The sequence below is a fragment of the Suillus bovinus genome, assembly GCF_016758785.1.
Source record: "Suillus bovinus strain UH-Sbo-P2 chromosome Unknown EDB93scaffold_12, whole genome shotgun sequence".
In the NCBI taxonomy this organism is placed as follows: Eukaryota; Fungi; Basidiomycota; class Agaricomycetes; order Boletales; family Suillaceae; genus Suillus; species Suillus bovinus.
In genome coordinates this window covers 529,218-552,810 of record NW_024542068.1, presented here as the reverse complement: position 1 = coordinate 552,810, position 23,593 = coordinate 529,218, and the positions used below count along the sequence as shown (strand labels likewise).

Below are 23,593 nucleotides of genomic sequence, written 5' to 3'. Positions count from 1 at the left end.
ACCATAGCCTCCTTATCGATCGCATCAGTCCTAGTATATCCATGTCAATATTGTAACACCACCAAATGTATCCCGCAATGTTCTGGGCAGATAATGCTGGTATGAGAGTACAGCATCGAGAACATTAGCCAAGCCCCCATATGCCTGCTTTCCTCACACCATCAACGAGAGCATCTACATTTCCCAGCATGCTCCCTAGTATTTCTTTCTTCTCATCAATGGTCCGCACACGATCATGCTTGCTCGTGCGAGCCTCTGCATCTTCAGCACGGCCTGATAAGAAGGACTTGCTGCTAATCGTCTCTCGAAAACGTGACATGGAAGGTGTGGTAGGAAGTGTATCAGTGACTCCGACACCTGGTCGGAACCCTCTGGGTTTCTTGGGGCTCAACGGTTCATAATCCACTTCCTTCCGTAGCATGAGCATTGAGCGCGACTGCAGTGGCGCCGGCATCTTTCTAGCGCCGGATGTTATCGAAGGCGGTGAGCTAGGAGGAGTGCGTGGGTCCGATGAAGTGAAAGTGGAGGTGGAATATGACTTCTTGACAGGCGAAGGTGTGTTAATGCTCTCAAAGCTAGTGGTTGTATTCGTCGATGAGCCTGATGACATGGAGAAGAAGGAAGACGAGGAAGTTGATGAGTTCGATGACGATCTGGTAGAAGTACACGCAAAGGAGATGTTTGATGAGCTAGATGTAGGACGAGCGAATATGTTGTGTTCGGGAAGCGAAAGAGGTGTATTAGGTCGGGTGGAAATGGGGGAGGAGGGTAGTGAGTGTGTTTCATCAGGTTGTATCTGGGTGGGAGTCTCATCCATCAAATAGAAGTAGAGAAACTCCAGGCATTTCATTCTAGATCTACATTAGTGATTGCATGGCAAATGGACCGGGTAACCCACCTAACTTCGCGTGGTGTTCCCGCTCGTTTGAGTATCTTTACCACTGCTTGAACCCCATTCACTTCCTCAAAAGCGCGTAGCGCTGGAGAAGAATCAACCAGAACGCATAGCAAAGTATCCAAGACAGCAGATGTCAAATGCATGAAAGGTGAAGGCCTTTCTGGTGCTTGGAAACTAGTTTCCCTCGAGGATACATCGATGATTGGCGTGTGTCTGGAGGCAAGTAATAGCTCGATCAAAATCTATGATAGATGATGAGGTTGAGCATCTCAACGATTTCACTAAATACAACCAACCTCAAGAGAAAACCGACGACCCAGAAAAGACTTGCTTAATTTGTGGTGAAGAGAGACTCCTTGGATTATCGACAAGCCCTGACATAACTGGGAGCACGAGGTATTCATTTCAGTATCACGTTCTTCTGTGATCCAGTTAGTCACGATGTCGAAGAAGAAAAGGGCTGCGTACTTACTGCTGGAGCTCTTACTTGCGCACAATTCTAGCTGAGGTGTTGTACATTGTATCCAAGCCAGGATTCGCGATGGAACTACATATCGGAATTAGAGAGGTGCGCAGCAGATCGCATGGTTATTCCCTACCATTGGATTCGAAAGCGTCTTGAAGGTCCAAATACGTTTCTAATGTATCATCATTGGAGGACTGTACACATGCAAGCGCAAGCTGCTGCTCAAGAACAGCTAGAGCTCGATTTCGCCTTCCAAATGATGAACGTGTTGAGGTCACCTGTAGTAGCAAACGGGCCGTTAGTCATAACTAACCGAACCCATCCTGAAAATCATCCATGCTACCCACATCATCCAAAGCATCCTGCAGCGTTATCTTCATCGAGCTTACTGTTGACGACATCGACGAAGATAGTGTTTTGTTGTTTCAGGACTTCCCTCGTTGATGAGCAATTGATGAGTTGTTGGGTCATAACATAACCGCGTCGCTGCCACGTGACTGGAACGTGACGCGGAAATTCGGAGGAGCGCACTTACACCGCGTGAAGCCTGGTGAGCGCGTGAGCGTTCACTGTGGGGACCAAGTAAATAACAAGTGCTACGCTTAGGTGCGCATTCCCAGACTTTTACAACCCTCTCAGTTGATCATAATCGTAATGGCACCTATTACAACAGTATGTGCAACATATATCTGTTCAAGTGGATCTATATGCTCACATAGAGGAATCGCGACTGCAGCAATGGACGCGGCTCATTCGCTTTGTCGCTGCAGAGACCTCACAAATCCACATCGGACAACCGGTCGACCCCAGACTTGATGGTAAGTCGCAGACTCATTCTGTACTTCCTTGACCACACGTTAATAATATTTGTGACATACAGTTGGCCTTGCTGCATGGAACAAACAAACTATCAGAGCTTATGAGATCTCTGGGTCTACACTTGACCCTGCCTCTCGTGTCACGAGCAACATCTTAACCGTCAAGGAGCTTCTCTCTCCTCTATCTCGCGAAGAGATGAAGGTCGTTCGGTGCTTGGGTCTCAACTACTCGGACCACGCAGTAAGTCTCAGACATTGAGTCATATAGTACAGTCTTGACGAAACCACAAACAGGCAGAGGCAAACATGGCAAAACCTGCGTAAGTCGATGCTATCCAATGATTCCTGAATTCTATTCAAAATTGCAAACGTTATTATACACAGCGCCCCCATCTTGTTTTACAAGCCCCTGGCGTCTATGATCGGTCCCAATGCACCAATTTTCATTCCAAAGGTTGCTCAGCCTGTTGTAGAGCACCTCTCTGACTACGAAGTAGAGCTCACCATCGTCATCGGAAAGGCGGCCAAGGACGTCTCCGAGGCGGACGCTCTCGACTATGTCCTTGGGTACACTGGTGCCAATGATGTAAAGCCTACACTATGGTTTTAAGACCGCCTGATCTCACATGTGCAACAATAGGTGTCATTCCGCAAGCACCAACTGACAACTTCCCAGTGGGGATTCTCCAAGGGGTTCGGTAAGCTATTTATCTCGATCAATATGAGATATGGCTTCATACGATGAATTCAAACAGATAACACAACTCCCCTCGGTCCTGTCCTTGTGTCGCAGAGCGCTATTCCCAACCCCCAGGACATTCCGCTAACTTGCACACTTAACGGTCAAGTCCTCCAGGACGGTAACAGCAGGTAATACGTATTCTTGCCTTGGAGAGAACATATACTGAAGTGATGATTGTTTGTTAGCGACCAAATCTTCAATGTCCGGCAAACAGTCTCTTTCCTCTCACAGGGAACCACTCTCGAGCCTGGGTCGGTTATCTTGACCGGAACACCTAAGGGTGTTGGTTTTGCAAGGAAGCCCGCCATTGTACTGAAGAACGGCGATGACTGCAGGGTATGGTTGGGTAACGGTATTGGCACACTCATCAACCCTGTCATTGAGGAGGGCCGTCATCAGGCGAAGTTGTGAATTTGTAGCCACATGTACCGTCTTTCTATTCATATGCATACTTTGTTCTTGTGAATTGACGACAGCAGGTAAGAGATATGATACATGGTTATTGTGTACAAAAGTCTGTCATTTCAGAGTCCGCCGAAAGTAATGAGCTTCTGATTCATGTACTCCGTAATACCGTGACCTCCCTCCCGCCCTAAGATCAATTAGATTTCGTATTAGCCAAGCGGGAAGAGTATAAAAAACTCACCAAGGCCACTCTCTTTCACACCACCGAAAGGAATAGTAGCATGACTGATCAACCCGGTGTTGGTGCCAACCATACCAACCTCAAGCGCCTCTGCAACTCTCCATACACGCCCAATATCCCGACTGAAGAAATATCCAGCAAGACCCACGTCCGCGTCGTTTGCTAGGGCGATCACCTCCGCTTCTGTCTCGAACTTCGTCAGAGCCGCAACAGGCCCGAAAGTTTCTTCAACATTGAAGAGTGCTCCAGCGGGAACCTCAGAAAGGACAGTAGGCGCAAAGAAAGTTCCGGCTCCATCGACACGTTTACCACCAATCAATACTTGGGCACCACGAGATACTGCGTCTTCCACATGTCGTGTAACCTTCGATATTGCTTTCTCGTGAATGAGAGGACCATGTGTCCTGGAAATGAGTGAGCACATGGCAAAGATTATCTGGCGCATTCAACCAACGTTGTTTCATCCAGGCCATTTCCGACTTTAAACGCAGTCACTTTCTCGGCGAGTTTGGAAGCAAAATCAGCGTAGACTGAAGACTGAACGTAGATACGGTTTGCACAGACGCAGGTTTGTCCTGAACCGCGGAATTTACATGCGATTGCCCCTTAAATAGATGGATCAGCTTGGAAAAGGTTCAGAAAACCTTCCTGCGCCGACCTTCGACGGCCTTGTCGATATCAGCGTCATCAAAGACAATGAAAGGCGCATTCCCGCCAGCTTCGATAGAAACTCTAGAGAGAATATTTATAAGCGCGAAAGGGTATTTGGGTAGTGCTTACTTCTTGAGTGTGGAGGCAGCCATGCCATACAAGCTCTTAGCGACGGGTGTTGATCCGGTGAACGATACCTTCCTGACTATTTTGTTTTCGCACATCTCGCGGCCGACCTCAATGACGTTCTTTTGAGTCGTAACAATGTTGATGACACCGTCTGGGACACCTGCGCGACGAGATAGCTTTCGAATAGTAACGACAGTGAAATCCAAAGCTGCAAGAATTAAAAGAAAAGTGTTACCTCAGCTAGCGCAAGAGCCGAAAAGGGTGTTTCAGGTGGAGGTTTTATGACTGCCGTGCAACCTGCTGCGAGTGCGGCACCCAATTTTCGCGTGATCATAGCAGAAGGGAAGTTCCATGGGGTGAGAATAGAGCTAATGCGCTTTATTAGATAAAGCATTGGAGAAACGCATGAAAGGTCTTACACAACACCAACGGGTTGCTTAATCACGACGTTCCGAATGTCAGGGAACGGCGAAGGTACGTATTCTGGTAAAAAAAATCAATGCATGAAATCCCTGAAACGGAAAAGACAGACCTCCGTAGGTTCGAACAGCCTCTTCAGCTGAGAAAGCCAAAATGAATGGAGGTTCAAATCATCTGACGGAGAAACCTACCATACCACTGTGAATGACATGCAGTCATATGATTCGATTGAACTGAATTTACTCACCTCCATGAAGGATGCACTGTAGGCATTCTCGCCCTTGTGTACAAGTAATTAGCTTGATACTGGGGGTGTTTGGTAATGTTACCTTTGCCTCCATCAAAGTCTTGCCATTCTCTAATGTCTGTCAAAGAGTGAGGAAATAACGGTCTGTTGAAGTAGGACACGCACGATAATCCTGGCCAAGTCATCATTGTGTTCTCGCATTAGATTATAGAATTTCATCAGAATGTCATGACGGTGCTGTTATGCAGAGTGTTCGTCAATATATACCAGCAGAGAATATAAGATACTCACTCTGGCCGTAGTTTTGCCCCATGATGCAAAGGCATTTCCAGCAGCTGCAATGGCAGACTTGGTCTCCTCAAGGCCCATCTCTGGAACAGTGCCGAGCTCTTCATCTGTCGCAGGATCTGCAATAGGTCTCTGGTGTTAATTCATCATATCCCACTTATAAGAGGATAACATACTGGTAACAAGAATGGTTCCACCCTCCTTTGCACTCACCCACTTCCCATCGATATAAGATTGATACTTAATCAATGATGGGTCCTGCAGACCCCACTAAAAGAGGCTTAGCAACTCCAAGCAGTGCCAAGGCTATGACTACTTACGACATTGGCGTTTGTGCTGGCCATTCTGTACCACAAATTGAGACGCGACCGACCGGATTGTCTGTTCGCAATCGGAGCTTTCACCAGCACTTTTAGTGCATGAGAAAATGGCAGGGGTTGCGGAAACATCCTCCTTGTGGAGCAGGCCGTTCGCGGATGCAGGAAAGCCGTCCGCGTTCAAGTTGAAGTCAGGTGATCGGGTTTTATGTGAATTCCGCAAGCAGTGAGAATTTCTTGGACAACGACTTGGAGGCGTGGCACGCTAGTGAGCTGAGTATAGCAGCGAAGCACGGACTCCAGAACTCCAACTCTCACAGCAGTAAAATAATTGGTCTGTATAATATTGGAGTCGAGCGTCCAATTTTATGCTAACTCGCAACAAGGACTAGGCTAGAAACGTCACCCGACAGAACACGAGCATGGCAAGCGAGCAATACGTATCCAAAAGGACAGTTGCTGCATCCTATCGACCACGCAGTTCTGTACGTCGCATCTGCATAACCATGTACTTCCGAAAACAAAAGCCCATTTGACACACAACATCCACAGCTCATGTCCCCCGGCCTCCAGCGCGCACGCGCACCTTTCCGCTTCCGAAACGCTATCACCGGCCTCATACTCGCAGGCTTCGGCGTCGGCGTCTGGGCATACTCCATCAGCGCGGTGAAACAAGATGACTTCTCTGACGTTGATGAAGAGGCGCGGGCGCTGATGCGTGCCGGGCCAACAATCGTGGAGGAGGTCAGAGTTCCCGTGATGAACGAGGCAAAAGTCATGGCGATACAGACTCCGAGCAGCATACCTGTGGAGGTCAAGGTGGCTCCAGTGCCATCGATACACCGAGGTCTGCTTGTGCCCATTCTTGAGAGGCATTTCCCCCGCTTGTTGGACCCATCACGGAAGACGCTCGTTTGGGGTGCGCCTCCGGTAGACAATGTTGGGAGGCTCCACGATTCGGTATAGAGGTTTTTCAGGCCCCTGTATTTCTGTTTCATTTATGGATAATGCCTCAGGTAAGGCATGAGTTATGAAAAGTCGAAAGCACGATTTGATGAAACATTCCTGCAGCATAGTACAAGACGATAATCTAATAGTAGACCATTTAGCACATACACGTATGAACAGTCGTTCGATCCAGCCTCTTTCATAAAACTGGATAGTACGAAAAGCCAAAATCAAGACGATGGAATAGCAAAACACGTTCATGCTGACGTATTGACGCAACATCTCATACACAACCTCTACACACTAGCGCAGGCCGACGATGCCACCAATAGAAGAATAGATCTGCAGCCAGCGCGAGTCTGGAGAGACGGTGCTGAAAGCCTGTTGCAAAGACCAATCAAATTGAGCCCTTTACCAGACAACCCATCACTCACCCGCCGCCTCAGTCATTGTCAGACTTCGATCCCCATCTTCTTCAGGCCCTCCTTGGCGGCCTCATTTCGGGCAGCTTTCTTGGTCCCACCTTGTCCGCGACCGTAAACTTCGCCATCTACTTCACACCTGACAAGCCAGATAGGAGTCGTCTTGGTGCCTTCGCCAGTTCCGTCTGCGTAGATCCACTCGACTATCCTGTTGGCCTTCTGGAGCTGTTGATTGAATAACGCGAGGTGGCCTATGGTCGTGGGGGTGGCACTAGGGCGGGGGTGAGGGTGAGGGTGAGGGGGCGAAGGTGGGGGCGAGGACAGAACCGATTCAGGCGCGAGAAGTGCGGTTGTCGGAAGGGGCGGGAGGCGATGCTGCTCCCGTACACGTTTGTAAGCTTCAATCGCGTAAGGCGTAAACAGGGCTCTCAACCAGGGCTGGACACCCGGCAGATCCTGCTCGAGATAGAGCCCGCCCACGTAGGACTTGTCGGTGGTATTGTATCAGCATTCATTTGTTCGGGTATCAAGGGCAACGTACTTCGAAGACATCGGCTGGGAACAGTTCTTTCGATAAGTTGACTCGTAAAGGGCGACGGGAACGTACCCTGAATGTTGACGGAAGCACGTAGCGTAATGGCTTGAGCAGGATGCAGAAGCAATCTTCTTGGCAGGTCGTACATGCGCGAGATGTCAGCAAGGGTCGAGTTGCCCACGACCAGGGCTCGGATTTTCTGAAGATGTAGTGGGCGAGCATGCCTAGTGCCAATCAAGAAATGAAGCATACCGTAGATGGCCCAACGCGCAGGTTGGGGTACATCTCCAGGAGAAGCTTGGTCACGACCAGACCCAACACGGTGTCCCCCAGATGTTCATACCTGCAGAATGTATCAGCATCAGCTCCACACATGATTGCCCTTATGGAAGCTCAATCGGCTGGGTGTGTTGTTTTGGATAATAACACTGTCTGAGTGTCTAAGGAGCCGACAGAAGATAAACTTTGCTCACTTTTCGTTGTCTGGACTCGGGTCCTGCGGATGGTCCTCGAACACATGATTCGGGCGTCCATAATACGAGCGATGAGTAAACACCTGCGTCCGAATGCTTTCCTCATTGATGTCAGGAAGGGGGGGAAACGGCTGAGCCGCATTGAATACTGGATGCAGTATGGACGGTGGACTGTCAGACAGTAACATACGAATAGTATTAGGAACGCAAGAGAGCACATTGAGCCAGTAGCTGCTGGAACCCACATACTTGATAGACATATCACTGCTGGCCTGTAGGGGAGAATTTGGAAGAGAAGAGAGCGACGCCTACCTTTGAGCTAACGCCTTACGTCTATATGAGATTGATAATTACACACTGACTAGTAGATCGCGGCGTTTATCATCGGAATCGATCAGTACGTGGCCGGAACCAGTACTGATATGAATAGGACGAGGTTGGTCACTGCATGATAGGTTTAGGCGTACTACTGTTATTAGCTCAATGCTTCTAGTAAACCATCGCTCAGTGGGCGCCTTCACCGTGGCGTAAAGCATAGGGCACTAACATGAGGTTTATGACAGCGAAGATTTGACAATTGTGGAATTCCCCTTCAACCTTGGAAGAAATCAGGAGTTAAGAACGTTCCCATAATTATAGCTGAGAGATAGAAGCCAGTTCCTGTATTTCCAAGACTATCGAAGCCTTTATTTTGCCTAGATTCGTCAGATGCCCTGAGCGTCAAAAAGAAATAGATCTACACACCGCTCTGGTCACAAGACGTTGCACAGCCAAGAGAATGTTCAAACCCTTAGACCAGCGCTTAAATGGAGAAATGGACAACGATACATATTCAAGACTCCTCAGCATTGTTACAACATTAAATTAATTACGCAGGAGGAGTAGCTACCTCTGAAGCGGTTGTTACTTCTTCTGCTGGTATGGTTTGCTCTTCGACCTAATATCATTAGATCAGTAAAACATCCAAATCACCCAAAGATCAGCGAACCTTTGCCCTCAGCTTCATCTCAAAGAAGTTCTTATGGAGACCACATTCAGTCTTTCCCTCCTTATTTGCCCATCTCCCAGCACGCTCGCCAGTATCGCCCTCGCGACTGGGTTGCGTGCTATGCCAGTCACCGACACTGCGATACCCCTGATCGAGCAGTCGATTCCTTGGAACATTGTTCTCGCGGATGTACGCATCAACCTGCACGAAAGACCACGAAAAGAGTGGATTCAGCTTGAGGAGTCCTGTTTCATCAATCTCAAGCGGTCGGAGCAAAGCACGATCGCCGCCCTGAGATCTACGCCGGCCCGTGATAACGCTGCGCACGCCAAGTTCCTGGTATGCACGCTGGGCGGGTTCGACCTGCATGCAATCCAGCTCAGCTACCTATTAAAATATTAGGATGAACTACATACCTTGACCGCAAAATCGTATGTGTCATCGTCTTTCTCCCACAATTCTTCGCCGTGTTTCTTTTCAAAATCTCCAACAGTATTGCATCCCTCGGGCTTGTATACCTTTATATCGACAGCATAACGTTCCCGCACCTGCTGCACGAGCTCATACGTTTCCGCAAAGTGGTACAGCGTATCCAGAAAAATAAGTTTCGGGATTGGGTGACCAGACTTGGAAAGCATATCGAGGGCGACGAGCCCAGTGAGACCAAAAGCTGTGGTCTGGTATAGGGCAGGGAGGTGCGTGAGTGCCCATGCAAGGATGTCTTGTGGAGAAAGCTGGGAGAGGTGGGCGTTGATAGCCTCGAGTGTTTCTTCACTCAGTGGCAGCTCAAGCGGAGTGCTGAATTGGTCGGCCATTGTGTTTGCGAAAGCTAAGATGTTACAATAATGTAGAACAAAGAGAACGGGGAATTGTCAGTGGAAGACATGGTATTTGAGACGACGGTCCACATGCATGACTCAATGGCGTAGTAATTGCAACACCAGTGAACCCACGGGACTAGGTTTTCAACTTCGGCCCGGGAAAAGCTTATCAACCATTAGGCAAGTGATCAAGTTGGTCACTTCACTCACTATGGCGCCAACACAAACAGCAGCACCAGCTGCAGCGCCTGCTCCAGCACCAGTAGTGGCCCCAAAGAAACCGTCGGATGGCACCAGTCGTGACTACAAATATACGCAGGAGATATCTCAGATGGTACGTCATCAACATTTACATGTCGCACTTGACATAAACGACCGAATGCCTGCAGATGTTCGTCTTTGGCGAGATCCAAGACCCAAATCCAGAGACTGTCAACCTCGTCGAGGATATTGTGCGCAGTCAGCTCATCGAACTTGTGAGTGGCTTTAACAATGGGATCCTCCTGTGATGTTTATGCTACTCTAGATCCTGCAAGCCCGCTTCCACGCGAATCGGCGTAATGTGCGCTACATTACCGCGGAGGACCTCATCTTCCTCATTCGCCACGACCGCGGTAAGGTCAACCGTCTCCGGACATATCTCTCATGGAAGGATGTTCGTAAGCATGCCAAAGACTCGGGTGGTGATGGAGGGGGTGGTGTTGAAGTTGAGAATCTCGAGGATGGCGCTGACGGTCTGTATATATCCAACATTTTTCTACGTTTTCCTGACATCCACGTAGATAAACTAACGACCAAGGCGCAAAAAATTACTATCAAACTTCCTTGGGAGATTTCGACGATCTACAGCGAAGTGCTCCGTCAGTCTGGACACCAATCTGACGACGAAGAGGACGAGGACGATATTGAGGCCCATGAAGCAAGTATACAACGCCTCAAAGAAGCCGATGATGCCACACGACAAATGACGAGAGAAGAGTACCAACATTATTCAGATTGTAGACAAGCATCATTTACATATCGGAAAGGTGAAGTCGTTTCATGAGCTAGACAAAATATTACTCACGCGATGAACAACTAGCCAAACGCTTCCGTGACTTTCTCAACCTTCCCCCACACCTGGACCTCAAAGCCAACGACGATACCGTCGACATCGTCGGCTTTCTCGCATTCGAAATGGTGCGCTCCCTTACGCTCGCAGGGCCTCAACGTCAAAAAATCCCTCGAAGAATCATATTTACGAGATGACTACCTTGGCACCTCGCCCATCCTCGGCAAGCGGAAGTCACACCACTTACATAGGCGAGGGGAACAACGGGAGAAACGCGCGAGAAGAGAGGATGAAGAGGAAGAGGGAGAAGCACCACTGCCTACGAGTTCGCTGTTTTTACCCCCTCCAGAAGCAAGAACGGCTCTACGGCCCGAGCACATCCAGGATGCATTTGCGCGGATGCAGGGGGACTGGTCGCATCACCGCAGTGCGGGGATGCGGAATTGGCGTGGTGGGCTCGTGCGCACCAGAGTCAGTCTTATCTAGACTTGCTTGTGTGCTTTATGTTATATGGTTTGAGAGGATGATCGGGCATCCTTTATATTTGTATCCCTACGGACTGCTAATACTTCTTCTATTATGATACCCAAAATGTAGATATGGATTGTACTAGTATGATTTCCGCGGCTGTTCCGGCAGGGCAGACGCGTCGTCTCGACGAGCTTTTTATTCCATCTCAAGTTTCGCCAACTTGAATATGATACTTACGAGTCGTGGAATCCAAAGGACTATGCAGTGTACGTACGTTACGCCGTCTCTACTGCTTGTAAGTATGCCAGTAGATTGTCAAAGGAGATGGCCACTTGTTCTTGGTGTATCATGCAACTAGCTGCGCATTGCCAAATTTCCTCGATTTTTAATTCATCTACATCATACATTTTATAATCCCCAAAATCCAAGAATATTGATATCTTCTCATCATCCCCGCCCACCCTACGACTCAGAACAACAAACTTGCAGCAGCATCCACATTCCCACCGGCTGCATCCAACATACTGATAGCCACCTCCCGCGAAACGCCAAGACCCATGATCAACTCGATGGCAGAATCTGGGTGTCGTGACTGGGTAGCGGTGGGACGTGTCGATGCACGTGGTGTAGGCGCAGGAACCCAACGTGTTTCCTCCACCTGGGAAGGACGAGCCGCTGGTCCCAGCGCTTCTACCACCACTCGTTCGTGCAGATTGTGGAGCGCTGCTAGAAGAGTTCGAGGTAGACGCGATGGGATCGTCCACTCCCGACTCGATCAAACGTGCTTTTTCGGGAAGTTCATGTTCAGAGAGGAAGCTTACTTCGCGCCCTTGGATACGGAGCACGGATTTTTCGAGGTCAATGCATGCCTGGTGTGCCTTCAGCATGTCAAGCCCGAGGAGAAGATCTACATCACGGCCCTCAAATTTGTGTAAGCTTTACGAGTGAAGGAGATATATCGGAAAAGAAAGAGGACCGACCTCCATTATCGTGAAGGAACACGGAAGATGCAAGTCTGCAAGTCGCATCTGTGCACTATGCACGCGTCCCAGAATCTTTGCAGTCCCCACTCCACGTGCGATGCCTGCAAATCGTCCATCAATGAGACGCATTATCCTGTGATGCGTTAGTTTCGTCTAATGCAGACTGAACTTGCGCACCCGCATGCTTCTGCGCATTCAGGGCTCACTGTACAAGTGAAGTCAGACTGACACGAAAATGATGGGATAAGACGTACTGATTGTCTGCTGCGCTCCGCTATCTACAAACGCCTTCACGGGATGCGAGTTCACCTCCACCGGCACGCTACCGTCCATCAGCACATTTACACTCTGACGTCGGACAAGCGCTCACTAAAGCATAGTCACTCGCCCAAACGCCTCCGGGGAATATTCAAGTGCATGCTCCATGTTTTCCATGACTGCCTGTTGACGGATAGCTTCTTCGATACGACGCTGCGCCTCGACATCGAACGGGTCAGCATTAAGAGCTGTAATCTCGCGCTGCCGACCAAGCTCAGCTTGTTGTGCGCGGTCCCGTTGCTGTCGCAAGAGCTCTGCGAAACGTGTGGGGTTGGATTGGGCAGCGGCCGCTATTTCCGGTAGCGTCTGAACGAGCAATACCCAGTGAGAAACTAAAGAAAGCAAGAAAGAATAACCACACACATCTTGTAATTGTCTCATAAGTTGTGGATCTCCAAGGATTTGCAATCTCATCATCTCAGCATCTTGTTCTATAGGTCTGCAAAGGATCATCGATACGTGCGTATAGTGAAGACCGAGAACAGGATTAGGTGCTCACCTGCCTTCGGGCCCGGGGACGTTGACACGCCTGCGTAAGAGGAGCATAGCGTGCTCGCCCACGCCGAGCGCCCGGATGGTAGCTTTTGGATCTGTAAGTTCGCGCCCATTATGGGAGATGCTTTGTTCGCTGGGGGGTATACTCGACTGCATGATCCAGATTCATGGACAGTGCGATGCAGGTCATCATATGAGGAGGATAAAGGAAAGACAAGAACGGATTTGGCATATCACTTGGTTAGGGCTGGATGGAAGCTGGGGTAGATAACAAGCAACTCACCTCTGCCTCTAGCAAAGCCATCACATTCTCAAGCTCCATATCAGGGTCGATATCAACAGCATATGTCTGACCTAGATCCGTTACGAACGTCAACTGCATGGTTGTCGCGTTGGCTGTCTGGCAGTATTGTTTTGACTCGAAACCGGTGTATATGTGTTATATATGAAAGCGGAAGGTAGTCTCGACTCTCGAGGAAACAGGACAAGGTTAAATTTCGAGTGCTGTACTAACTGGGAAGAATGAACGTGATTCCTGGGGCGCTTTAAATGCACCTTTGTATTCTGACAATCCTGTGCTGATCGGCATAAAGACTTAGTAAGTAGTATGACCATTCGATGATCATCGTGGACGAGAACACACTCGAATCGTGTGGAAGCTAAATAAGAGCACAGGTCTAGACTTTTGACGTGTCTATCAAATCTAGGTTGATGGGATTACCAGCGGATAACGGAAGGTTATGATAACAATGGGTAGTGGTACAGATTCCTTTAAACAGAACTCATCAATAGAAAAGAATAATAAATCAGTCAGTCGACTGTCTAAGGGGTATGCTACAACCGCACCCCACGTACAAACCTGCTTCTTGCAATCGCAGACCTGTGAGAGACAATTCCTGGTGTCAGTGCTGTACGGCAATTGTTTTCACTGATGCTTACAGACGAGACCCTGCTCCTGCAGGGACATTTGACATCAGCGCACTCTCTAATGCTGACGCCGAAAAGCTTGCTTCTACGACAACATTGACGTGAGGGAGACCGAAGATAACAAGAGTCACGTACCACTTATGTCACTGAAGCTTGAGGCAGAGCTCCCATGACTGCTCTCTTGCTCGCTAAGCCCTGCAAGTGCTCCATAACGCATGTGCGACTGCCCCCGTGCGTTCCGCGTAGACACTATCGGCGGGCTACTCGACTTGCTCGTGGAGAGATGCCGGGCCATCGGAGATTGAGACTCTGGCGGGGGAGATGGGATCGAAGGAATCGAACCCTGCGGAGAAGATGCACTTGATACAGAAGCGCTGTGATCGCGGTTCCGTTCTTCATGTTTGAAGGTCTCATCGTTGCGTTTAAATCCCATGATATCCTCAGTTCTCGCGTCCAGGACGAAATATAGGCACCGGCGCACGCCCGCGGATGATATCTCGTGCTTTGCCTTTGTCATGGGATAGCGGTGAACCAACAAGGCCAAGGGCCTCGCTCGTCATCATGCGCTGCAGGCTTGCAAGTTTGCGTGACAAGGCTTCCGCTTCCTCTGCCGCACGGTCAGCTTCTTCTTCCTTGGCGGCCTGCTCATCTTCGGAATCGCTCTCGTCGGATGAGAACGGAGAGGGCAGGCGCACTGGTCTCTTGATTTGAGCTCCTTGAAGAGTAGATGTCGACGAGGACGATGCTTTCTTGCACTTTGAAGGTGATTGGACGGAGTTGTGTTGGGTGATAGAGTTGAGCCGCGCACGGACGCCAAGAGGCGTTGCCAGCTTGGAAGAGGAAAGCCTACCGGCGCTATTGAGCGAGTTGAATCGTGCAGCAGGGATATTAATGGAGAGGGGGCTGTCTGGGAGGACGGGTGTTACCTCTGTGGACTTGATAGCGGGTTGGTTTTGTTGATTGCCAGCGTGAAAGCCTTGTAATCCCCGGAGGTCATCTTCGTATCGGGCCTGTGCACGATAAAGCAGATATGGAAGTGGCACTTCTAGGTGTGCTGCGAGGCCTTTCCCTGTTGATTCAGTGTGAGCTCGTCGTGAGGTTGTCTATATCGACTGCCAGTAGACGACTCACAATCCGTGCCACCGTTATCGCTCGTCCGAGAGAGTGCGATGACCTCCCATAAGATATTAGCCTTCTCTGCGTTCCATTCAATCTGCACGGACCAAGCTCGTTCAGCCAAGAGCTTGTAGAACTAGTTTTGCGAATACGCACATGAGGAGGATCGGGAAGTGGGTGGTCAGGACGGTTGTGAGGGAGCTGCACAACGACACGAATGCGTGGCTGCTGGGGCATAGCGTAGCTATGAAGTTATCGATTAGTCCTACTAATAGGAGATCGTCGCTGAGAATAGTGCCCTCTTATACGCGCTCGTTGATGTCGGACAATCCGGTGAAACCTCCTTTCATATTCCCATTCGTCCAAACTCCGAAAAATCGAAACACAGAGCATCAAACCCTTCTATCTCAGGCTATTTACATACAATGTCGCATTCTGGATCTAAGCTCGAAGTCGAGGACGAGGAGAACAGGCAGCAGAGGATAGGTGAGCAAATTTCAAGTCGTTCGATACACGACCTGCTGGCTCAAGTCAATATCTAGGTACCCTCCTGGAGCAATTGAACAGCTCTTCAAGTTCACCATCCAGGAATACATCCAATGCTGCTCCGCCGACTTTCGACTTTGGTGAGAGAAAAACTTATGCAGTAGATGCCCCGAGCGAACGTGAGTCGTCCTTTCTTCTACCATCTTTCTCATTTCCCATGGGTGTGAATTCTAAATATTTCGATGGACAGTGCTCGCACGCATACAGGACTTCCTTCCTCGCCTTAAGGAAGAGAATGACTCGCTTGCTCAGCGTATCCGGGAAAACCCATCGAGCGTAGATATCGAAAATATCGAAGAGGATGTAGGGCAGTACATCGAAATGGCAAGCCCCATTCCCATCCATTCCCAACGCAGAAATCATGATTATTTCATAGAACCTTGGACTAGGAGTGTTGGAAACGCGGCCCAAAGATTCAGAGCCTCATTCAGATGAAGATTCCGAGAGCGAAGATTCGTTGTGGTCGTCTTCCTCAGACTCGTCCTCAGAATCGGAATCAGAATCAGACGGGTCGGACTCGGACAGCAGTTCAGAGTCGGACTCTTCATCGATTGACATAAAAGCTGTTTCTTCCCGCCCACTCAAGCCCCTGCCTCGGCGTACCGCACAACTTGATATCGACATGCTTCCTGATTCACCTTCTGCCGGCTAGACACGGCGATAATCACTTTCGATCGATCCTCGATACCAACTTTATTGACTCATGAAAGCTCATTTGGACCTTCATCTACATAGTCTATCTTTCATGTCGGGAACTCAAATTAAAGCCTCGCCAAATACCTTGTAAAAATATACCAATTACAAGTAGATCGAGAGGAGCTGCGGTAATACATTCTATCCCGGAGGAAGGTATAGTAAGCCAATATATGACATGTAGAAGAGCTAACTTGCTACATGTTACCTGGTATATGTAAAAAGTACCTGCGTCGTAACATAGTCAAAATAGTAACACAAACAATGACTAAATTAAATACACCATCCCTCCAATTCTATCTACCCTTTCCATCGCTCAAGTTGGACATAAACGACGACCAAAAATCATTATCAAGGATAATGTCCGAATTTATAAAGTAATTCGGGTCGTTGATTGGGAACGACGGGAATGACTGCTGCTCTGTGGGGTACCCAGAGTGCTCAGCAGGTGCTGATACGCGCTCTCGGAAGTTGCGCGCAGCCGCGTCGAAATGCTCAAGTAACGGCTGGCTGAACTCCCGGGGATCTGTCTCCGACTTCTCCGATGAGCGCCTTCGGAAACTCAGCACGCCAGCTTCGATGACTCGAGCGCACTTCGCGGGAACATGGTCCGGAGCTGCGCTCACCTGTTGCATGCGATCGATCGTCCGCGCAAGAATACTGTCACTTGACCCTGGCAACTGCTCGCCGGCATTTTCCATCACGGACCATTTACTGAGGATGACGAAAAATGTCGCAAGGGTGAGCATCGCGAAGAAATTATCAGGCGCGGCGCTAAGGAGCACCAGCTCAGGTCGTGATAGCGCAGTGATGAGGATGCCTTCAGACAGCACAAGCGCTTGGTGGCCCCAACTTCGTCCGAGGTTGATTCCATTATGCTCTGCAACGAGAAACCACGGGTTTTGCAGGTCGCACTTGGAAATCACAGTCTTCGTTTCTATCAAGGCATGTACCAAGACCAGCAGCCTGCAGGATTGATAGTAAACCTGCAACATCGTGAAGAAGAAGACCTCGTGCTCTGCTAGGACTGGCGTCAGGGTTCAGAGTTAAGCTCGCAAAGCTGATGGATGGGGCCGCATACCTGGGAGGGGATAAATGAGACGTTCGATCACATCCATGCGCATCAGGAAGTCGAGCACGTCTTTGTAGAAGACCCCAATTTCCCCCGCGGAACGGAGGCGTATGGAGAGCCCGTATTGCGTGGCGGCGAACATCTGGGAGATCAAAGTGAGTCGCATGTCACGACCGGCCCCAATCGTTGCCATCGATGTCGTATCGATGGCGTCATGTATGAGACTGTCACAGTCCGATATTGGGCTGCGCCCGGTACCTACACAAAGCCTGCAACAAGATTTATTAGCTGGAGGCACCAAGTAAATCATACTACTGTACTGACATCGACTCAACATTGTTCAATGCGAACCACTACAAGCCACGAGTTCAGGTTAATTAATTGAGAGCCGGACAAAGACGTACGAGGCGTGCTTTGTCAATAGCTTCCATTAGCTCTGCGCTAGGAAGGTCATTTGGTTTTTTCTGCCTCCGGAGAGTTTTAGAATATACCATGGCCTCGCTTAGACGAAGGTTCATGGCCATGCTGACGGCGGTCGAAGCAATTAGCCGGCCATCGCGCGACTCTTTTGTTGTTGGATCCCCTATGGGTTCCCATAATGAAAGCACGAGCATTGCATGTATTGCATCTGTAGATGGCAAGGGGTGATAGGCCTGTTTGAAAATAGACTCGTCTGCCAAGCGGTATAGCTGAGGAGATACTACTGAGCGTGTTGATGAGCCGAGATGTCGTGATGCAACACAGCATTGTGCAAGTTTTAAAAGCGGTCCTTCTGGTTGCTGAGAAGGCTGCAAATTAAGCCAGGGAGCATAACGTTCCTCGAAACTGCCAAAATGAGAGTCTCGCAGGGGAAAAAAATGACAAGGCTCACATGTCGGTCAAATAGTCCATCTGCTCCCTCCCAAGAATATGGAGCAATGACTGGTCTACCTTATTCCGTGAGGAGTCATCAACCGAACCTGCACGGGTAAGCGCCTGCATAGCTAGCATAGGCACCATGGTGCCGTCAAACCCTCCAGGAAGCTTTAGAAATCCCCATGGCTTGTGGCGCTCAGGCAGCAACCTTTTAGGGTCTAGAAGGTCGACCTCTTCCTCTTGTGGGTGAGATCTGGCAAATGGTGGTAGTGTATTTGAACTAGTTTCCCAATTCCTTGAATAACTGGGACCTGTATGAGAGCGAGAGTCGTCCATTGGTATATCATGGGATTTTTGGGAAAGACCAAGGGAAGGACGTCGGTCCTCACGTTCCCGCATGGAACGGATGTCTGGTGTGTGCACAGAGCGGGAGGAGGGCCCGGCACGATCATTTGACGGAGCACCATTTTCTTCGAATGAGCAAGGGAGGGAAAGGACTTTACAGCGATGGCATTGGGAGCCGGAGTTGTCTCCATCAAGCATTTCGCAACGTGTTTTGTGTTTCCTGCATGATAAACAGGCCTGGACTGCCTTGGCGCGCTTTGCAGGCGCAGTCCTGGGACTATGAGCCCTTTTGCTACCTGCAGAGACCGCCGTCGGTTCTCCTGGATCGGAAGCGGACATTTTTATGGAGGAATTTGTCGTGTGGGCTTTGTTAGCAGTTTGTCACGGGTTAGTGCACCTGGTAGCTATGTACTGATGAAGGATCAAGTCAAGTTTATGTGTTTCGTATGATGCAGCGTGTGCATGTTATGTCATTGCCGCTGACTTGCAACGCGGCGCGGCACAAGCCGCTTGGCATGCCGAAAGCATTAATAAGTTAAGCGCTGCAGTACGTGGTACCAGGCTATGTAGGTATACGTACTGTTGCCCTCGGCCCCCGTTCCAGAGGATCAAATCATGGCCCAACTGACACGTCGACATCGCTTCAAAGAATAAAAAGTTACATGGTACAATGTAAATCATTTTGGTCGGGCTGAGACCAGCTGGCGCTTTGGAATTACTATAGGTGAGCCCATCATGAAGGCGATTATTTTTATCTATCGTATTCTTACCTATGAGAAGCCGCAGCCAGGCATCGCCGCGTTTTTCGTGGATATTGATACTCGACCATTCACATGGATTTCCCAATTCCGAATCGGAGAAGTAAGTCTTCTTCCGATCCCAGGTTTAGCTCACGCTTTCAACTTGCCAAGCTGGCAAAACAGCCCCCGTGATGCTTAACTCGTAAACCTCAAGGTCACTGTGCAATCCTCGTCGGCCCCGCGGCTTGTTTACAAAGTCACGGTAAGTGAGTGTTTTGCAGACTACAAAAGCTGACCAGCGACTCATAAATGTTGCAGTCAACTCCCAATTGGATGACCCGAGCAAGGTGAGTCACAATTACAACTCAGCACAGACTGACTTCTCACATCTATACGGTCGGCGTCGGGCGCAATCATTCTATGATATACGAGGAACAGGGTCATTCTCTCATGGGAGAACTAGATGTGAACTAGATAAGCATCCATCCATTGGCTACAACGTCTACGCGGTGCACAGAGGGTCAACGTTTTGCTTTTGTCGCTTATTTTTTTCCCTCACCCTTTGAGGCCCCTAACATAATTATTTGTAGCCATTCGAACTCATTGGGCGTGCACCAGCTTCAAGTTCCGAAGTGCTCATCTCAACTTTCCTCAACACACCCAGACCTGCTGGACATACGTTGCGACTCATACGGTCCATCTACCTTGCCTGTTATTGTCAATAGAACGAACGCTTTATCCACCCACCCAATTAAAGACGCATCGTGCCTCCACTAGCTCCTTTCATTGCGGAATTCCTTGTCTCCCTACGAACAGAGCACAAGAGCACTAGGGTGGAACTTTCAAATCTAATGATTCGAACATCGTATTTGACAGCGTAGGACTCAGCCACTGTGATGTACTAGCAACCCTATTATGCATATGACGATGGGTAGTTGTTCTAAATGTACTTTTCGAGGCCGCCGTGCAGAAACCGAATAACATGTGCCGCGGACTTCAAATTTGTGACCTGGCCTCCGCACACATATTTCCCTCACAACTTGAATCGCAAGACTTTGCAAATCGCGTGCAAGTCATCTTAAAGCCTCGACGCTATGGACACCGATGTCTCTGATCAGTCAACTGATTTGAACCCTGCGATGGAACTCAGGGACTTCATTGCGAAGTTGATGCAAAGTTCTGACCTCGAATCCGTCGCTTCTGAGATCGACGGTAAGATCTGATTATTCAAAGAGAACAAATTGATCTTGATCATTACAGTTCTTCAGTCCATATACGGAGACCAAGCTATTCACCTATACCATTCATCGCCCGGAAGTCCTAGAAGCGGCATTCCCAATCACTCGTCTAGCAGTGCTTTAGGCGCTATCCGTTACGAAATTTCGCTCAAGTGAGTGTATCATCGCACTGCTCGAGTTTCGTTCCGACGCCTACTCCGGAAGTCTACCATCTCACGAAGATATCTCCATACGCATATTGATTTCGATTCCCCCAACATACCCTGCCTCGAACCCCCCTCAACTGCAACTTCTCTCCCGTTATATCGGCGCTTTTGGTGTCGACTCCTCGCTTTTTGGATCTATACTGCGCACGTTTATATCTATCTCAGGAGTGGAATGGACCCCGGAAAGTGTCTGCGTTTTCGACGGACTACAAAATGTGCTGGAGCGGTGCGAAGCGTGGTATGAAGACAAACTAAACAGGGAGACGGCTGGAGAATTGCTCAGAGAGGATGCACATACCCGCAACCACGTCTTGGTCGAACCCGACGAGCCTTTTGCATCGTCATCGACTGCTGACGAAAAGGATCGAGTACCTCTCAACACTGCTTTACCGGAAGGTATCAAAATCGTCGAAGCTGAACCTATTGTGGACAGAAAGAGTGTTTTCATTGGTCGTGCATGTCGAATATCTGATCCCTCACAGGTATCGTATTGTATATAACACAATGTTTTACTGACCAACTATGCACAAGGTACCACTCATTTTGAATAATCTCATGTCGGAACGCCATATTTCCCGTGCTGCTCATCCAATTATCAACGCCTGGCGTTGCCAGGTGGGTAGTGTGCTTCACCAGGGTATGTAGTACAATCCCTTGTTTCGACGACGTGAGATTGATATCCCTCAGACAATGATGACGATGGGGAAACTGCAGCAGGTAGTCGATTGGCCCACTTGCTTTCCATCTTGGTGCGTACGCTGATGCCAACTCCGAGGTTATAACCCCTAATTTATGAAACAGGAAATCAATAACGTCCTCGTTGTTGTGACGCGGTGGTTTGGTGGAATCCATCTAGGTCCTGATCGTTTCAAACATATCAATCATGCTGCCCGGAACGCACTAGAGCTTGGAGGTTTCTTAGACCAAGCGGACGAGCCAAGGGGTGGCGGGCGAAACGCGGGGAAGGGGCGGAAACGATAACACAACTGTACTTATTCAGTATACTATTATGCTGTCCATCTTTATCAAATCAAGTACAGGGAAAGATGATGGCTCGATACATCCATTTATCGGGCTCCCAGATAAATGCCTACTAGGGTGAGGAATTGATTTGACGGGTTATATCCAAGCCGTCAGATAGCCGTCTTTCAATCACACACGAATAGTATCATCTTGATTAGTAATATGCAGCTAGCTAGTAGAGATTATGTTCTCGGCGCTTGCAAAGGCAGCGGTATGTGGTGGTACTGTACAGAGGGAGCGGCGTCTAGAGATCACACCGCAGGTCAGTTGCAGTGGTACGACTTCGGTTTTCCTTTTGGTTAATCTTCACGAGGGAGTCGCACTTCTGGTAGTTCGTGGACTCAGCCCCCGACCGAGGATATTGCTGTAGTTTCAGAGGGACGCCCAGGCACACTTGTTCTGAGGACCGTGGCTTTTCGCGTGCTTACGGATATCCTAGAGTTAAGTTCCAATTAGGATGCGAGAGTTTGCATGAGGGTGGGGCAGTTGCTGATGCTCACCTGACGTTCGGCAAGATCACTCCTTCGATGATAAGTAGTTTCTGAAGTCTTTCCAGCTCCTTTTCTTTTTCCATCAATACGATTCGCCATTTCTCCTGCTCTTTGATAATCTTTCCCTTAGCTTCTTCCAACCTGTCGGCCTCGTCTTTCTCCATGGCACTGGTGAACTCCGGCACACCACCCTTTAGACTCGCCTCCAATGAGGCGGGGTTAGACGAGTGAAAAGGAACGGGCTTCTTGTTTAGACTCGTTTTCGGCAGCGGCATTGGTGGATGTGAAGTTAGAAGATTGAGGAAATTTTGGAATGGGTCTGTAAAGACGATCTCGTCATATTGCCAGCTATGAACAGGCCCGAGCTTTGCAGCGTTCTCAGGAGACGGAATTTCGGGTTCTACAGGAACTGCGGGTGCATTCGGTAGAGGGAAGGTAATCGACCAAGGATGCAACTTCAGGTGGTGGTATAGCGTGGTAGCTTTCTCGCCAGACTCTGCTACATATGTGATGCGGATTTGAATCTCAAACTCTCCCCAACTGAGATGATCTCATCAACCTTGACGTCTGATGCGCTCAAAAAATACGCACCCAGTTTCTGACACCTCAAATGGAGGTTTATCGATATCTATGAATGCGTTGAGCTACTGCAGAGGACATCAAGACGAGACCTCACTTCTGGTCGGGTTCGGGTATGTATCGTGCAATTTAAACGTGACCCGTTTTATGAAGTACCCCAAGTCATCTGCGCCACCGACAATATCAGAGTCTGGGGCGCTCGGGGCGCTACGAACTGCAACTGTCCATCGATGAGTGTGGTCTCTAGAAAGCTCGCGTTCAGCAGGAGAGAGGACCGTCGCAGTATTTCCATATATTATCGGTCTGTGTATTGTGACACCCTAGACATCACACAGAACGATGAGCAGGCCGAAATCTATGAGACGAGAGCATGGTAAACATACCCGGACGCGCACGCGATCAGCCATGATCAAAGGATAGGTTCGGGAGAGTTCGGCAAATACCGTTTGGACTCCGCCACATTTCCTCCCGCATCGAAACAACTGCAGACCAGTGACAAAATACAATTCTCCCAACTAAACACCATGATTGACTGCTGTGGTTCACCGTGAGTACCTTGGTTATATATTTTCTATTCTCTTTCTCATTCTTGTCCAAAAATTTCTAGGCCCAAATCACGTTCCTGAGAGGCAGCG

At 49.2% G+C, this 23,593-nt stretch overlaps 13 protein-coding genes across 13 annotated transcripts; 5 read left to right on the top strand and 8 right to left on the bottom strand.

Moving 5' to 3' along the window:
• Positions 1-10: 10 nt before the first annotated feature.
• EDB93DRAFT_136747 (cell division control protein 14, SIN component-domain-containing protein) lies at positions 11-1,860 on the bottom strand. The gene is made up of 6 exons (XM_041455483.1): positions 1,712-1,860; positions 1,498-1,642; positions 1,371-1,445; positions 1,195-1,319; positions 899-1,140; positions 11-851 (listed from the first exon to the last, which is right to left on the bottom strand). Exons 1-6 carry the CDS (start codon positions 1,763-1,765, stop codon positions 125-127), a joined length of 1,368 nt encoding a protein of 455 aa, XP_041310277.1. The 5' UTR covers positions 1,766-1,860; the 3' UTR covers positions 11-124.
• A 70-nt stretch (positions 1,861-1,930) lies between these two features.
• EDB93DRAFT_136505 (uncharacterized protein) lies at positions 1,931-3,437 on the top strand. Its single transcript, XM_041455482.1, has 8 exons — positions 1,931-2,036; positions 2,101-2,182; positions 2,245-2,423; positions 2,477-2,502; positions 2,567-2,768; positions 2,823-2,880; positions 2,938-3,052; positions 3,110-3,437. Exons 1-8 carry the CDS (start codon positions 2,019-2,021, stop codon positions 3,333-3,335), a joined length of 906 nt encoding a protein of 301 aa, XP_041310276.1. The 5' UTR covers positions 1,931-2,018; the 3' UTR covers positions 3,336-3,437.
• An 11-nt stretch (positions 3,438-3,448) lies between these two features.
• Positions 3,449-5,754, bottom strand: EDB93DRAFT_1080947 (Aldehyde/histidinol dehydrogenase; the record flags this gene model as incomplete). Its single annotated transcript, XM_041445582.1, has 15 exons — positions 3,449-3,516; positions 3,571-3,974; positions 4,025-4,175; positions 4,229-4,302; positions 4,351-4,526; positions 4,586-4,718; positions 4,770-4,833; positions 4,883-4,909; positions 4,962-4,968; positions 5,018-5,050; positions 5,100-5,135; positions 5,183-5,254; positions 5,309-5,424; positions 5,482-5,575; positions 5,626-5,754. The coding sequence occupies 15 exons, from the start codon at positions 5,752-5,754 to the stop codon at positions 3,449-3,451; spliced, it is 1,584 nt and encodes a 527-aa protein (XP_041310275.1).
• Positions 5,755-5,804: 50 nt separating this feature from the next.
• On the top strand, positions 5,805-6,898 carry EDB93DRAFT_136879 (uncharacterized protein). The gene is made up of 4 exons (XM_041455486.1): positions 5,805-5,956; positions 6,015-6,107; positions 6,175-6,638; positions 6,694-6,898. The coding sequence occupies exons 2-3, from the start codon at positions 6,045-6,047 to the stop codon at positions 6,586-6,588; spliced, it is 477 nt and encodes a 158-aa protein (XP_041310274.1). The 5' UTR covers positions 5,805-5,956; positions 6,015-6,044; the 3' UTR covers positions 6,589-6,638; positions 6,694-6,898.
• A 124-nt stretch (positions 6,899-7,022) lies between these two features.
• EDB93DRAFT_1080699 (ribonuclease III domain-containing protein) lies at positions 7,023-8,188 on the bottom strand (the record flags this gene model as incomplete). The annotated part of the gene is made up of 5 exons (XM_041445563.1): positions 7,023-7,478; positions 7,534-7,547; positions 7,600-7,726; positions 7,780-7,870; positions 8,001-8,188. 5 exons carry the CDS (start codon positions 8,186-8,188, stop codon positions 7,023-7,025), a joined length of 876 nt encoding a protein of 291 aa, XP_041310273.1.
• A 554-nt stretch (positions 8,189-8,742) lies between these two features.
• On the bottom strand, positions 8,743-10,078 carry EDB93DRAFT_1131376 (Phosphoadenosine phosphosulfate reductase family-domain-containing protein). The gene is made up of 3 exons (XM_041448960.1): positions 10,043-10,078; positions 9,405-9,989; positions 8,743-9,351 (listed from the first exon to the last, which is right to left on the bottom strand). The coding sequence occupies exons 2-3, from the start codon at positions 9,801-9,803 to the stop codon at positions 8,980-8,982; spliced, it is 771 nt and encodes a 256-aa protein (XP_041310272.1). The 5' UTR covers positions 9,804-9,989; positions 10,043-10,078; the 3' UTR covers positions 8,743-8,979.
• Positions 9,980-11,702, top strand: EDB93DRAFT_1131372 (TFIID-18kDa-domain-containing protein). The gene is made up of 6 exons (XM_041448959.1): positions 9,980-10,143; positions 10,199-10,285; positions 10,336-10,543; positions 10,592-10,837; positions 10,891-10,988; positions 11,011-11,702. Exons 1-6 carry the CDS (start codon positions 10,021-10,023, stop codon positions 11,344-11,346), a joined length of 1,098 nt encoding a protein of 365 aa, XP_041310271.1. The 5' UTR covers positions 9,980-10,020; the 3' UTR covers positions 11,347-11,702.
• A 608-nt stretch (positions 11,703-12,310) lies between these two features.
• EDB93DRAFT_1131367 (uncharacterized protein) lies at positions 12,311-13,433 on the bottom strand. Its single transcript, XM_041448958.1, has 5 exons — positions 13,132-13,433; positions 12,996-13,071; positions 12,569-12,938; positions 12,492-12,519; positions 12,311-12,447 (listed from the first exon to the last, which is right to left on the bottom strand). Exons 1-3 carry the CDS (start codon positions 13,281-13,283, stop codon positions 12,684-12,686), a joined length of 483 nt encoding a protein of 160 aa, XP_041310270.1. The 5' UTR covers positions 13,284-13,433; the 3' UTR covers positions 12,311-12,447; positions 12,492-12,519; positions 12,569-12,683.
• Positions 13,434-13,961: 528 nt separating this feature from the next.
• On the bottom strand, positions 13,962-15,407 carry EDB93DRAFT_1080723 (uncharacterized protein; the record flags this gene model as incomplete). Its single annotated transcript, XM_041445565.1, has 6 exons — positions 13,962-14,007; positions 14,067-14,139; positions 14,190-14,493; positions 14,528-15,123; positions 15,186-15,267; positions 15,327-15,407. 6 exons carry the CDS (start codon positions 15,405-15,407, stop codon positions 13,962-13,964), a joined length of 1,182 nt encoding a protein of 393 aa, XP_041310269.1.
• An 84-nt stretch (positions 15,408-15,491) lies between these two features.
• EDB93DRAFT_136765 (uncharacterized protein) lies at positions 15,492-16,537 on the top strand. Its single transcript, XM_041455485.1, has 4 exons — positions 15,492-15,656; positions 15,713-15,835; positions 15,907-16,040; positions 16,093-16,537. Exons 1-4 carry the CDS (start codon positions 15,596-15,598, stop codon positions 16,366-16,368), a joined length of 594 nt encoding a protein of 197 aa, XP_041310268.1. The 5' UTR covers positions 15,492-15,595; the 3' UTR covers positions 16,369-16,537.
• EDB93DRAFT_136751 (uncharacterized protein) lies at positions 16,393-19,126 on the bottom strand. The gene is made up of 5 exons (XM_041455484.1): positions 18,353-19,126; positions 17,886-18,306; positions 17,806-17,834; positions 17,491-17,750; positions 16,393-17,436 (listed from the first exon to the last, which is right to left on the bottom strand). The coding sequence occupies exons 1-5, from the start codon at positions 19,018-19,020 to the stop codon at positions 16,706-16,708; spliced, it is 2,109 nt and encodes a 702-aa protein (XP_041310267.1). The 5' UTR covers positions 19,021-19,126; the 3' UTR covers positions 16,393-16,705.
• A 1,389-nt stretch (positions 19,127-20,515) lies between these two features.
• EDB93DRAFT_1248074 (uncharacterized protein) lies at positions 20,516-21,846 on the top strand (the record flags this gene model as incomplete). Its single annotated transcript, XM_041452670.1, has 6 exons — positions 20,516-20,633; positions 20,682-20,811; positions 20,864-21,347; positions 21,397-21,502; positions 21,553-21,614; positions 21,667-21,846. The coding sequence occupies 6 exons, from the start codon at positions 20,516-20,518 to the stop codon at positions 21,844-21,846; spliced, it is 1,080 nt and encodes a 359-aa protein (XP_041310266.1).
• Positions 21,847-22,229: 383 nt separating this feature from the next.
• Positions 22,230-23,365, bottom strand: EDB93DRAFT_1102088 (yeats family protein; the record flags this gene model as incomplete). Its single annotated transcript, XM_041447170.1, has 5 exons — positions 22,230-22,323; positions 22,389-22,919; positions 22,971-23,007; positions 23,056-23,278; positions 23,342-23,365. The coding sequence occupies 5 exons, from the start codon at positions 23,363-23,365 to the stop codon at positions 22,230-22,232; spliced, it is 909 nt and encodes a 302-aa protein (XP_041310265.1).
• Positions 23,366-23,593: the final 228 nt, after the last annotated feature.

What these genes read in the sequence shown, in the direction of transcription:
- EDB93DRAFT_136747 (XM_041455483.1), bottom strand. Translation starts at nt 1,765, where the DNA reads ATGTCGTCAACAGTAAGCTCGATGAAGATAACGCTGCAGGATGCTTTG. An exon ending in AGACGCTTTCGAATCCAATG is followed by an intron (nt 1,446 to 1,497) that starts GTAGGGAATAAC and finishes TCCGATATGTAG; the next exon opens with TTCCATCGCGAATCCTGGCT. An exon ending in CGCAAGTAAGAGCTCCAGCA is followed by an intron (nt 1,320 to 1,370) that starts GTAAGTACGCAG and finishes ACTGGATCACAG; the next exon opens with AAGAACGTGATACTGAAATG.
- EDB93DRAFT_136505 (XM_041455482.1), top strand. An exon ending in GGTCGACCCCAGACTTGATG is followed by an intron (nt 2,183 to 2,244) that starts GTAAGTCGCAGA and finishes TGTGACATACAG; the next exon opens with TTGGCCTTGCTGCATGGAAC. An exon ending in CTCCAGGACGGTAACAGCAG is followed by an intron (nt 3,053 to 3,109) that starts GTAATACGTATT and finishes ATTGTTTGTTAG; the next exon opens with CGACCAAATCTTCAATGTCC.
- EDB93DRAFT_136879 (XM_041455486.1), top strand. Translation starts at nt 6,045, where the DNA reads ATGGCAAGCGAGCAATACGTATCCAAAAGGACAGTTGCTGCATCCTAT. An exon ending in CCTATCGACCACGCAGTTCT is followed by an intron (nt 6,108 to 6,174) that starts GTACGTCGCATC and finishes CAACATCCACAG; the next exon opens with CTCATGTCCCCCGGCCTCCA.
- EDB93DRAFT_1131376 (XM_041448960.1), bottom strand. Translation starts at nt 9,803, where the DNA reads ATGGCCGACCAATTCAGCACTCCGCTTGAGCTGCCACTGAGTGAAGAA. An exon ending in CATACGATTTTGCGGTCAAG is followed by an intron (nt 9,352 to 9,404) that starts GTATGTAGTTCA and finishes GATTGCATGCAG; the next exon opens with GTCGAACCCGCCCAGCGTGC.
- EDB93DRAFT_1131372 (XM_041448959.1), top strand. Translation starts at nt 10,021, where the DNA reads ATGGCGCCAACACAAACAGCAGCACCAGCTGCAGCGCCTGCTCCAGCA. An exon ending in TCTCGAGGATGGCGCTGACG is followed by an intron (nt 10,544 to 10,591) that starts GTCTGTATATAT and finishes ACATCCACGTAG; the next exon opens with ATAAACTAACGACCAAGGCG. An exon ending in ATCATTTACATATCGGAAAG is followed by an intron (nt 10,838 to 10,890) that starts GTGAAGTCGTTT and finishes ATGAACAACTAG; the next exon opens with CCAAACGCTTCCGTGACTTT.
- EDB93DRAFT_1131367 (XM_041448958.1), bottom strand. Translation starts at nt 13,283, where the DNA reads ATGCAGTCGAGTATACCCCCCAGCGAACAAAGCATCTCCCATAATGGG. An exon ending in GTCCCCGGGCCCGAAGGCAG is followed by an intron (nt 13,072 to 13,131) that starts GTGAGCACCTAA and finishes GATCCTTTGCAG; the next exon opens with ACCTATAGAACAAGATGCTG. An exon ending in TTATGAGACAATTACAAGAT is followed by an intron (nt 12,939 to 12,995) that starts GTGTGTGGTTAT and finishes TTGCTCGTTCAG; the next exon opens with ACGCTACCGGAAATAGCGGC.
- EDB93DRAFT_136765 (XM_041455485.1), top strand. Translation starts at nt 15,596, where the DNA reads ATGTCGCATTCTGGATCTAAGCTCGAAGTCGAGGACGAGGAGAACAGG. An exon ending in GAACAGGCAGCAGAGGATAG is followed by an intron (nt 15,657 to 15,712) that starts GTGAGCAAATTT and finishes GTCAATATCTAG; the next exon opens with GTACCCTCCTGGAGCAATTG. An exon ending in AGTAGATGCCCCGAGCGAAC is followed by an intron (nt 15,836 to 15,906) that starts GTGAGTCGTCCT and finishes TTCGATGGACAG; the next exon opens with TGCTCGCACGCATACAGGAC.
- EDB93DRAFT_136751 (XM_041455484.1), bottom strand. Translation starts at nt 19,020, where the DNA reads ATGTCCGCTTCCGATCCAGGAGAACCGACGGCGGTCTCTGCAGGTAGC. An exon ending in CTATTGACAAAGCACGCCTC is followed by an intron (nt 17,835 to 17,885) that starts GTACGTCTTTGT and finishes CGTGGCTTGTAG; the next exon opens with TGGTTCGCATTGAACAATGT. An exon ending in TCTCATTTATCCCCTCCCAG is followed by an intron (nt 17,437 to 17,490) that starts GTATGCGGCCCC and finishes CCCTGACGCCAG; the next exon opens with TCCTAGCAGAGCACGAGGTC.